This window comes from Sorex araneus, chromosome 1, assembly GCF_027595985.1.
Source record: "Sorex araneus isolate mSorAra2 chromosome 1, mSorAra2.pri, whole genome shotgun sequence".
NCBI classification, from domain to species: domain Eukaryota; kingdom Metazoa; phylum Chordata; class Mammalia; order Eulipotyphla; family Soricidae; genus Sorex; species Sorex araneus.
The window spans coordinates 1,270,999-1,282,335 of NC_073302.1; the positions used below are offsets into that span (position 1 = coordinate 1,270,999).

An 11,337-nucleotide genomic window follows, 5' to 3' on the forward strand; every position below is an offset into this window, starting at 1 on the left:
CTTCACAGGCCCCGCCCTATGCTAATGAGCGCGAGCCTCTCGGGCGCCCTCCCGGGAGTCCCGCCCCCTATTCTAATCGGGCCGTCCCATAAGGCAGCGCGGCGGCCGCTCGGCCTTTGTGAGCCGCGCAGCGCCCCGCGGCCGCATCATGAGCTCCTCGGGCGGGGCGGCCGCGGCCGCCAGCTCGGCGCCGCCCGCGCAGGAGGAGGGCATGACGTGGTGGTACCGCTGGCTGTGCCGCCTGGCGGGGGTGCTGGGGGCAGTGTGTGAGTACGGGGCGCGACCCGCGCGGGCTGGGGCACCGGGAGGGGCGGGCCCGGCGGTCGCCACGGCGACGGCCGCCGCGGGGCCCCGGGTGGCGTCACCGCCCCAGCAGCCCCCGACCCGCTGCCGTCCCCGGGCCGGCGGCTCAGCCCCCTCGCCCGCGCTCCCGCGCTCCGGGCGCGCCTCCCTGCCCGGGGCCCCGCCGGGGAGCCCCGGCCCGTGGGCTGCCTGGACAGCTGGACGGACAGTGGACGGGCCCCGAACAGAGGCCCCAGTCCGGCCCTCCAGCCAGCCCCGGCGCGATGCAGGCCCCCAGGGCGCGGCCGCCCCCCGGCAGGGCAGAGCAGGGTGCAGGCGGGTGGCACGGCGCTCCGGGGGGCAGAAGAGTGGCCCCCAGCGTCCTGGGCGCTCGCTCTGCCTCGGAGTCCCTGCGACACGTGACTGCCCCGGAGGGTCGCAGTCGGGGCCCGGGAAGGGGGCCTGCTCCTGGTGGGTCCCTGGGGTCCCTGCCGCAGCGGGCGCCTGGCGTCGGGTTACCGGGAGCGGGATGCGGCCTGGGATCCGGTGCCGAGTCCTGCAAGTTTAATGACCCTGCTCCCCGCTCCACTGCCCCACCCTTCCCGCAGGGCCAGGCGGGAGGACACGCCCCTTCCCGTGGGCCCCTTTTGTGTGGGGGAGCAGGGGATTTGCGGGTGCCCGTGTCATCCCGTGTTCCCGGCCAGGCGTCTACATCTGGCGCCTGGTTGGAGCCTGCGGGGCTGTGCTCAGGGGCCACAAAGAGAGGGACCCAGGGGGAGTGGGGCACGTGGGGCATCAGCCAGCCCACCTTCTCCCCTCCAGCCTGCGCCATCTCCGGCCTCTTCAACTGTGTCACCATACACCCTCTGAACATCGCGGCCGGCGTGTGGATGATGTGAGTCCTGGAGGGTCTTGGCCCATTCGGGAGGTGGGTGAGGGACCACCCCCAGGGGCGGTGCTGCCCTATGGGGAGGGAGGGGTGCTTGGCACCGCCCCCGACAGAGCTCAGCGCTCTGGGGCACCCTGGGGCCGTGTGTGTGTGTGTGTGTGTGTGTGTGTGAGAGAGCACTGCTCCCCGGGGTCGGGAGGCTGGCAAGTGGCACCTGTGCCCGTGGGGACGAGAGGCCAAGCAGCCCCCTCAGGGGGCTCCAGAGGGGGCTCGCCACGTGCTGCGGGGCCAGGCCGTGAGCCACCGCGTCCCGCAGCATGAACGCCTTCGTCCTGCTGCTGTGCGAGGCGCCCTTCTGCTGCCCCTTCCTCGAGTTCGCCAACGCCGTGGCCGAGCGGGTGGACCGGTGGCGCTCCTGGCAGAAGGCCGTCTTCTACTGTGGGTGAGTGCGGGCGGCGGGCGACTCGGGCGCGTGCGCCAGCCCTGCCTGGGGGCGGCGGAGCACTCGGGCGGGCGTGTCCCGCTCCTTGGAGACGAGCTGCAGCCCCCCGGGGCACACGGACACTGGCAGGCTGCGGGTGGCCGCGGCTCCCAGGTGGCCCCCTGGCAGGGAGCCCCGCGGTGGGGCCTGGCGGTGTGCGGCCGCTGGCCGGTGTTGACGTCGGTTGGGGCCGTCCTCGCCCCCTCCTGCCCGGCCAGGCGCTCCGGGCACCCTCTGGGTTGGTGTCTGAGGGCCGCGGACACGCCCCTGATGCCCCTGTCCCCGCAGGATGGCCGTGGTCCCCGTCGTCATCAGCCTGACACTCACCACTCTGCTGGGCAACGCCGTCGCCTTCACCGCCGGAGTGCTGCACGGGCTCTCGGCCCTGGGCAGGAAGTGCGTGGGGGCCAGCCTGCAGGACGGGCACCGGGGGGCGGGGCAGGCCGCGGTGGAGAGTGATGTGCCTGCATGGCGTGGCATGACGGGCCGAGGGATGGCCTCGCATGACATGATGTGGCATGACGTGATGAGTGACACGTCCCGCGTGCCGTGCCCTGTGTGACGCGCCCGCTCTGTCCCCAGGGGTGATGCTGTGTCCTACGCTCGGCTGCAGCAGCAGAAGCGACAGGCTGATGAGACCCTCACTGAGACCCTCGAGGGGGAGCCCTGAGCCCCTGCACCCTCCACTCACCCACCAGCTCCCCCGCCTCGCCGAGAGGTGCTGGGCCGGGGGCTCCTTCCAGCAGCCTGAGAGCTGGAAATGCCTGGGACTTACCAGACGGACTCACCTGGACAGCCGGGCCTCGGGCAGGACCCCCAGACCTGGGCCTGACTTGGGGCGGGAGGTGGGGCTGGGGCAGGAGCACGCGTGCTGGGTCCAGGCCGCCTCTGCCCACCTCCGTGGCCCACAGTGCTCCCGGGGTGCTCCTTGAGTGCCCGGTGCAGCAGCCTGGGGCCCTGGGCTGGGTGCTGAGCCGCCCTGATGCTAAGGTGTGGGGAGCCCGTCCCCGTCCCGGGTGCTGCCCCCCGCGTCTCACTGGGCACCGCCCCCTGTGGGGTCTGACGGGCCAGCCAGTGGTGGCACCACGTCCCGCAGCGTCCCTCCCCACCCGTGCATCGGCTCCTCCAGAACCCCGTCCTGCAGGGCTGGGGGGCGCGGGGGGCATCCGCAGGTCAAAGCTGACCCCTGCTCAGCCCCGCCGGGCAGGGCCCAGGGCCGGGCTGTGCCGTGGGACGTGCCTTCAAGGCCTCTCTGGGCCTCTTCTTCCCGCCGGAGCTGGCTTCCAAGGGCTGAAGACGTGGCCTGCAGGCCACGTGGCCGTGTGTGTGCACGTGTGTGTGTGTGTGTGTGTGTCCTGTGTGCTGTGACTGTCTCTACCTCCCGGTGCAGCCACACGCCCGCCTGCAGGAGGGGCAGGCAGGGCTGGGTGTCGGGGCAGCGCTGCCTCACCGGGGTGGCTTTCTGTGCTTCCAGCAATAAAGCCCAGAGACCCCCGGCTTCCTGGCCGGCCTCTGCCTTCTCTCTGCTGCCACCTGCTGTTCACCCCTGGCACGGGTCTCCCGGGAAACTCCCTACACGCCTCACCCCTGCTCTCCTGAGGAAGCCCGGGAGGAGTGGGCAGAGCATGGGGGTCCTGGCTGGCTGGTTGGGGCTCCCCCTTCTGGATCAGCCCCAGTTCTCTAGGCCAGAGCCCGGATCTTTATTTTACAAACTGGGTGAAAACAATTTACAGAGTGGAGGTGTGGGCCGGGCCTCTCCCTGGCACACTGGGGTACGACTGGGGCAAGCCCTCACCCACACGGCACCTGCCCCAGCTGCCCCGAGCCTCCCAGCGGGAGGGAAGCCACGGCCACCCGCGGGCAGGTCACAGCAGGGAGGGCAGCCGCGGGGGGGCACCCTCGGGCAGTCTCCGGAGAGAGGCGGGCGCCCGTGGGCAGGTCTGGCGGGAACTCCTTGCCTAGCTGCGTGGGCGCCGTGCCCCAGTCAGGGCCGCCCTCGCTCTCGGGCCTCACCTAGGGCCCGACGGCGTGGTGCCCGGTGCGGAAGAAGGCCTCGATCTGCTCCAGTGACCGGCCCCTGGTCTCGGGCACGCAGCAGCCTGTGAACACCAGGTTGACCAAGCAGACGGCGGCGAAGAAGAAGAAGGGGACTTGCAGACCCACGGCTTTCTGGGGGTGGGGAGGCCTGTCACCAGCCAGGACCAACCGCCTGGCCCTCCACACCGGGGGCCCCCTGCCTGCCGCTGACCTGGGCCTGAGATTCTGCCCTCTCATCCCGGCCACCCCCCTCCTCGCCTGAGAACCCAAGGCCCGCAGGGGGCTGCAGCCCCGTCCTTCCGCCCACTCGCGTGCCCCCCAGTCCTGGGGGCTGGAAGTGGCCCTTGGCTCTGGTTCGTCCAGGGCCAGCTGGGGGCTCACACCCAGAGGTGGGGTCTGCCAGGCAGGAACTGAATGCACACGTGTGTGTATGTATGTGTGTGCATGCCTGCACGTGAGCATACGTGCACGTTGTGGGTGTGCCTACACTTGAGGGTGCTGCACACCGTCTGAGTGTGTGCATATACGTGTCTGAATAGGCAGATATCTAGCGTGTGTCCACATGCCTGTGCCCCTGCATACATGCACACACCTGCATGTATTTGAGCATGCATGTAAATCACATGTTGCATGAGTACACATGCATTTGTATGCACCCCTCTGCATACATCTGCATTGTCTGAATATGCATGCTCAGGTCTGCATGTATGTGCACAAGAAGCATGCATACGTGTTTCTGTGTGCAGGTGTCTGCATATATGTGTGCACAGGCCTGTGTCCGCATGTACATGTGCACATCTGTGTCTACATGCCTGCGTGAATGTGCATGAGTCTGCATGTGGGCCATGTCTACATGTATGTGCATATGCCTGTGTGAATGGGTACGCATGTATACACGTGTGAATGTGTGCCCGTGTCTGTCTGTGAGATGTGACACTTGCATGTGGCTGGTCTGAGCGGGCCGCTGAGGCCAGCTTGGGGGGCTTCCTGGGCTGTTGGCAGAGTTCCAGCCTGTCCCACCGCCTGCTGGAGGCAAGGAGCTGGTGTCCCCACGCCCCGTGGGCATCTGTGAAGGGGGGAGAGTGTCCGAGGGGGCCCCGGCACCACCTGGCACTCACCACTACCAGCTGGAAGGACATGGTGAGGGCGAAGGCCGTGAGCCAGCTGACCAGCACGCACAGCCCTGAGGCCGCGCCGCGCGCACGCAGCGGCAGGATCTCCGACATGAGGAGCCACGTGATGGGCCCCCAGCCCATGGCATAGCCTGTGGGGGAGAGACAGGCTGGGGTCCCCACACCGCCCCCCTGCCCCTCGCCCGTCTGTACCTACCCATGATGAAGAGCATGGCGGCCAGCAGAGGCACCAGGCTGAGGGGATCCGACAGCATGGCCAGGGGCGGTGTGGGGACCCCCAGGGGCCCGCCCTCAAGGCCCATCGTGCTGTTGGGGCTCAGCGGCCTGGGGTTGAAGTGGATGTAGAGTCCCAGGGTCAGGTTGGCAGCGAACATGATGGTCGCTGTGGACAGAGGGCAGCCCCGAGGGGCCACGACGCTGAACCAGCTGCTTCTCCAGGGCGGCAGCCCACGGCCCCACAACGCGCCCCGGGCACCCTGCTTCCCAGAGTGCAGGGTGGGAGCGAGCGGGCCAGCGGCTCACCCGAGACAAACAGCAGCAGTTTGCGGCCGGCCAGGTCCATGGTGAGGGCGGCGACCAGCACGGAGAAGAGCCGCACGGCCCCCACGATGGCCGCGTCGTTCTCCGGGCGCTGCGGGTGGCACAGGGCCGAGGGCGCCGGTGGGCTCACTGCCCCCCTCCACCCCAGAGCTGCCCCAGCAATCTGCAAATCTGGCCCCGAGCGCGGCCGCCGGCGGCAGAGGAAGTGAGGCTTCCGGCCGGCGCCCGCCCGCAGCCCCGTGGCCACTCACCAGCAGCACGTTGGTGCTCTCGAAGATGGGCTGCAGGTAGACGAGAAGGGGGGTGACGCCCGTCAGCTGCTGCAGGAGCCGCATGAGCACGGCGATGGCGATGGGGCGGCACACGGCGGGGTCCCGGGCCTCGGCCCACGACAGGCGGCTGCTCTGCAGAACGGGGCCGCGGCTCAGGGGCCGCGCTGGGCCGCCCCGTCCCCCGGGAAGGGCCCCCCTGGGATGGCGGCACCGGGCCGGGGCCCGTCCCCACCTGTCTCCGGACGTTGTCCTGGATCTGCTGGAACTCCCAGTGCACATCGGCCCGGGCCCCGCGCAGCCAGCTCAGCGCCCGCCGCGCCTCCTCGGCCCGGCCCCGCGTCAGCAGGAAGCGCGGCGAGTTGGGCATGAAGCTGAGCAGCAGCACCATGAGCAGCACCGGCCCCTCCCCGGCCACCGCCAGCCAGCGCCACGGCAGCAGGAGGCCTGCGGGAGGGCGGGGCACTGCCGACCGGCCCTTCACCCCACCCCTCCCCTCACCCCTGCTGCGCACGGCCACCCTGCAGGGACTCGCCCGAGTGCTGGCCTCCTGACCGGGCCGCGTGGGCCCCCCTGGCCGGAGGCTACTCACCTAGGGCGTAGAGCAACAGTGACCCGAACACCGCCATCAGCTGCGGCGTGGCCCCCAGAGCCCCACGGACCCCCGGGGGCGCGATCTCAGACACGTACACCTGCAAGACACCCCCGGGGTCCCTTCTGGGGTGGGGCTGGGGCAGCCGGCGGGGCCTGCAGAGGGGTGCGCTTGTCCCGGTGGGGCCCTGGGGCGCAGCCCCCTAACTGAGCGGGAGCGGCAGGAGCCAGGGCTCCCCGCTGACTCTGCTCCCCGCCTGGGGGCCTCGGAGCCCCTCACCCCTGTGCAGAGTGCGGCGTGGCGGGAGAGGCCGGCCCACTTCCCTCTCTCCGTTGCTCATCGTGAATTTTCTGTGATTGAGCAAGCGGGGGCCGAGACAGCGTGGCTGGAGCCTGGGAAGCAGTGAGGGGCGAGGGGCTCCCCACAACAGGTTTCCCGGAAGGAGGCATGTGACCAGCAGCTACGGGAGTCACAGGCATGTTCTATGGCCCCGGAGGCCTTGGCCAGGGGGCACCCCAGCCCCCGGTGGGTGGTCCTGGTCTTACCGGGATGCAGGCGGCTGTGAGGCCCCCGGCGAAGCCCGTCAGCGCCCGGCCAAGCAGCAGCGCCCAGCGGCCGCGCGCGCTCGCCATGAGGATGTAGCCGACGGCCGAGGGCGCCGCGGAGAACATGATGCTGAGCTTGCGGCCCAGAAGGTCGCTGAGGGCCATGGAGCTGAGGCCGCCCGCCGCTGCCCCCAGGGTGAAGATGGCCTGCGGGTCGCACCTGCGTCAGGGCTGGGCGCTGAGGCCGTCCACTCCCCTGCCCAGGGTCTGCACCAGGGCTGGGCGCAGCCAGCTGCACGGGCGCCCCTGCCGCCCAGGCCTGACGGCAGATAGGGAGCCTCCGGTCCCCAGGGCAGCCAATGGCCCGTGGCCCAGCCCTGGCGGCGCTTTTCCGGCAGGGAGTCCTGCTCTGGGAGGGGCTGAGGCAGGGGGCTCCAGGCGGAGAGTCCGAGGACAGACCCAGGACGGTACAGTTTGGGGGTTCCTGGAGCCCTGCACAGGGAGGGGCGGGCAGGAGCTGCTGGTGACACTGGCGCCGATGACAAGGAGTGGGTTAGGCCGAGTGTTCCTGCGTGTCCCGTGCTCGGGGCCCGCACCCCTGCTGCCTGCGGGAAGCCCTCCGGGAACCTTCCCACCCCACCTCTCACTTCCCCTATTTCAGAGTGGGGCCGTGAGTCCACGCCCAGAGTGGGGCCAGAGAGTGTGTCCCTTCCTCCTGGCTCCCAGCACGCGTCTCACCCCGAACCAGGATGCCTGCAGTTTGGTGAGGCTCAGGCTGGGGTCGGCAGAGTGCTCCAGGACGGGGAGGACGGGCGACGTGTACACCATGGCATAGCCGAACGTGAAGTTGCCCAGCACGGCCGCGAAGGTGGCCAGCAGCAGCCTCTTGTTGTGCGGGGCCCTGGGGCAGGGCGGCGCAGTGGTGAGCTCCCGCGCCCTGCTCCCAGGGTGCCCCCCTCGGGCGGCGCTGCGGGCGCCCGGGGGCTCCTCTGTAATTCCCAGGGCCTGGGGGCCGCCTGCAGCCCCCCTGAGGCCCGTCCTAGCCTGGCCACCAGGCCTAAAGCGAGCGCCCATTCCGGACCCCCCCCCGACCCCCGCCGCTCCCGGTCAGCGCTGGGCCTGGGCCTCGGGATGCAGCTCTGGAAACTGGACAGCCCAGCCCCCGGCCCTCGCGCCCAGCCCAGCAGCGCTCACCGCTCCTGCGTGCTCTCGCCGGGGGACGAGGGCGAGTTCTCGGAAAAGGTGTCATAGTCCGGGCCTTCGGCTCCCAGCAGGGGTTCCTGCATGTCCGGCCTGTCCTCCCGGGGCTCCGCGGGCTACGGGCTGCCCAGAAACGGGGCCGGGTGCAGGGCTGTCCAGGGCGTCGGCGGCGCGGCTCCTCGCAGCGTCCGGCCTCCGGCTGCGATTGGCTGCGAGGCGGCGCTGCAGAGGGCGCGGGCCAATGGGCGGCGCGGATTCGGGGTGTGGGCGGGGCGCCGGGCTTCCCGGGTGCGGAGGCTGGTGCGGCGCGCGGGGCGGCGGCTGGACCGTGGGGATGCGGGGGTGCGGGGTGGGGGCGGGGCGGCGGCGGGACCGTGGGGATGCGGGCGCGGCCGGGCGGGGGTGGGGGAGGATGCGGGTGCAGGCGCGGGGGTGGGTGCGGGCGCGGCCGCGCGGGGGGCGCGGGTGCCGTGACGGGCGCGCGCTGGCGGTCGGGGTGGGCTGCCCGCGGAGAGGCTGGGCACAGGCCGTGCCCGGGTCAGTGGCGGGGGTCCCTCCCAGAGCCCCGCACCTGCGGGAGCCCCTGGCCAGTGGTGAGCGTCGCACAGCCCCAGCCCCCGCCCCGCGCCCCCCCCCCCCCGTGCCCCTCCCGGCCTTGGGTCGAGTCGGGGGGCACCGTCGCGTGTGGGGGGCTCCCGGAGCTTCAGGCAGAGGCAGGAAGGGTGGGTGGGTGCTCTCGGGGCCAGCCCGGGGTTTTCTGCTTTCGGAAATGACGGGCTTGGGGAGCACCGGGTGCGAGTATCTCAGGAGCAGCCGGACCGCGGGGAGGGCGTTTGCCTTGCCCGCGCCGGCCCGGGGTGATGCCCGAGGCAGGGCCCGAGTCAGCCGTTGCTGGGTGTGCCCACCCCTTCCCCCCAAAATCAAAAGACGAGAAAAGCAGAAGCGGCGGGTTCTCGGAAGCGGCCCCGGGGAGCAGGTTCCTTGGGCCCCGCGGGCTTTCCCGGCCGCCGTGGGGAGCCGCAGCGTTACTTGTTACTCTTGTCCCTTCGAGTCGATACAATTGTAACCGGAATCCCACCGCCGCCCGCTCTGTTCCCTGCATTTCCCGCCGGGAGCAGGTCTGGGGCCCCGCGGGCTGTTTCAATCATTTTGTTCCAACAGGGACAGACACAGGGAGATCCAGTGACCAGTTGGTTATTTGTTTCGTTTCAGGACCTTACCTGGAGGTGCTCAAGGCTCACTCCTGGCTCTGTGCTCAGGCCTCACTCCTCTCTGTGCTCAGGGCTGACTCCTGGCTCTGTGCTCAGGCCTCACTCCTTTCTCTGTGCTCAGGACTGACTCCTGGCTCTGTGCTCAGGCCTCATTCCTTTCTCTGTGCTCAGGGCTGACTCCTGGCTTTGTGCTCAGGCCTCAATCCTGGCAGTGCACAGGGCTGACTCCTGGCTTTGTGCTCAGGCCTCAATCCTGGCAGTGCACAGGGCTGACTCCTGGCTTTATGCTCAGGCCTCAATCCTGGCAGTGCTCAGGGCTGACTCCTGGCTCTGTGCTCAGGCCTCAATCCTGGCAGTGCTCAGGGCTCACTCCTTTCTCTGCCCTCAAGGATCTCTCCTGGCAGGGCCCTGATGGTGGTATGTGGTGCAGGGGATCAGACCCTGCTTGGCTGCATGCAAGGCAAGTGTCCTACCTGTTTTCCTGTCTCTGGCCCTGCAGTAACGGCTCTTAATGCTACACAGCTGCTCACCGTTTATTTTCCTGGGGGAGGGGCATGTCCCCCAGCTCATGCCGGGGGTCCCAGGGGCCTTGCAAGTGGCTCGCAGCCAACTGAAGGGTAGGTCAGTGCTCGTGCCTGGCAGTGCCATGGTCACCCCTGTAGTTCTTGGGGCCTCCAGGACTGCACGCGGCAATGCTCAGGGGACTGTGTGGGGCAGGGGTGGGAGGGGGAGCGGGGATGAGCCCTAACCACTCTGCTGTCCCAGCCTTCGCATGACTGTTTCAGATGTGGCTGCTGGTGGAACATAGGCTGGATCTGTGCCCGCATCTGATACCACCACAGCCAGATCAGATGTAGCCCCTTCCCCTCCCCCAGGCACACCGGGACTGAGTGCTCAGGGGCTGCCCTGCACAGTGCTGGGGACCAGGACAGAGCACTCTTATGTGAGCAAACCTGCGTGACCCCTTAATTACCGGCAGCTCAGGAGACAGAAACTTCTCACCTGGAAAGTGCCCTCAGCCCCTTCAGAACCCAGGGTTGTGACCCTCAGCAGGGGGCAATTCTTCCAGCCCTCAGACGCGGGGGAGGAGAGTCAGCTTTTGCTTCCGGTATTTCCCTGCCCCTCACCAGTTACCCTACAAATGTTTTTCCTTTTTTTTTCTTCTTAAAATCAAACAAAAGTTGGAGCCGTACCCAGGGCTTACTCCTGACTCTGTGGGGGGCCATGGGGGGCACTGGGGAGCAAAACCGGGTCAACTGCATGCAAGGCAAGCACCCTCTGCTCAGGTCCTCCGTCTTTTAAACCAGCTGTATGGGTCCAGGAAGTGGCTCACGGGAAAGACTCCTGTCTTGCGTGTATGAGGCCCTGAGTGCAAAGCCCTGCAGCACACAGAAATCTGCTTAATCGAAGTATAATTTACATAAAATAGGCAAAATGAACCTGTCTTAAATGTATACATTGAGTGTTGTAGAAACCAGAATACCCATCCGGCAATATATTCTATCCTTCTAGAAGGTTCTTTGATGCCAGTGCCAGTCACCATCACCCCTCCCTGAGTCTAGAATGCTAAGCTGAGGAAGAGAGCCATCTAGACTGGTAGTGCCCTTTAGTCAGTCTTTCCTCAACCCAGCTGCAGCTGTCCTGCAGACCTCAGCGCTGGGCTCCTGGCATGCAGCGTACGCAGCACCCTCACGTGTGGGACACAGGGAGATGCAAACTGTATGTAGACAGGCTGTGGGCAGCGCCCCCACCTGGTGGAGCTGGGGAGATGCAAGCTGTATGTGCAGCAAGACTGGGCAGCGCCCTCGTGTGGTGGAGGCGGGGAGGTGCAAGCTTTTGTGCAGCAACCACTGTGCTGCACACTCGTGTGGTGGAGGCGGAGAGGTGCAAGCTTGTGTGCAGCAACCAGTTTGGCTCCCTCATGAGGTGCAGGCCTGGGTGCAGCAACCACTGTGTGTAGCGCCTTCATATGGTGGAGGTGGGAGGTGCAAGTTTGTGTGCAGCAACCACTGTGTGGTTCCCTCATGTGGTGGAGGTCGGGGAGGTGCAGGCCTGGGTGCAGCAACCACTGTGTGGTGCCCTCATGTTGTGGAGGCAGAGAGGTGCAAGCTTGTGTTCAGCAACCGTGTGTGGCGCCCTCGTGTGGTGAGGTGGGAGC

The 11,337-nt window shown here is 68.3% G+C and overlaps 2 protein-coding genes across 6 annotated transcripts; one reads left to right on the forward strand and one right to left on the reverse strand.

Moving 5' to 3' along the window:
- Window positions 1-99: 99 nt before the first annotated feature.
- Window positions 100-3,150, forward strand: CACFD1 (calcium channel flower domain containing 1). 2 transcript variants are annotated; one of them, XM_004613416.2, is made up of 5 exons: window positions 100-266; window positions 1,105-1,177; window positions 1,488-1,613; window positions 1,941-2,048; window positions 2,235-3,150. In XM_004613416.2, exons 1-5 carry the CDS (start codon window positions 149-151, stop codon window positions 2,320-2,322), a joined length of 513 nt encoding a protein of 170 aa, XP_004613473.1. In that variant the 5' UTR covers window positions 100-148; the 3' UTR covers window positions 2,323-3,150. The 2 variants fall into 2 exon arrangements, with proteins under 2 accessions (XP_004613473.1, XP_054989242.1); XM_055133267.1 differs by lacking the exon at window positions 100-266 and adding an exon at window positions 431-753.
- Window positions 3,151-3,306: 156 nt separating this feature from the next.
- Window positions 3,307-8,155, reverse strand: SLC2A6 (solute carrier family 2 member 6). 4 transcript variants are annotated; one of them, XM_055133063.1, is made up of 10 exons: window positions 7,963-8,155; window positions 7,507-7,669; window positions 6,769-6,975; window positions 6,224-6,323; window positions 5,867-6,078; window positions 5,614-5,766; window positions 5,345-5,453; window positions 5,019-5,204; window positions 4,808-4,953; window positions 3,307-3,817 (listed from the first exon to the last, which is right to left on the reverse strand). In XM_055133063.1, exons 1-10 carry the CDS (start codon window positions 8,052-8,054, stop codon window positions 3,662-3,664), a joined length of 1,524 nt encoding a protein of 507 aa, XP_054989038.1. In that variant the 5' UTR covers window positions 8,055-8,155; the 3' UTR covers window positions 3,307-3,661. The 4 variants fall into 4 exon arrangements, with proteins under 4 accessions (XP_054989038.1, XP_054989034.1, XP_054989045.1 ...); XM_055133059.1 differs by having other exon boundaries at window positions 3,307-3,821; XM_055133070.1 differs by lacking the exon at window positions 5,345-5,453 and having other exon boundaries at window positions 3,307-3,821; window positions 5,614-5,761.
- Between the last annotated feature and the right edge of the window lie 3,182 nt (window positions 8,156-11,337).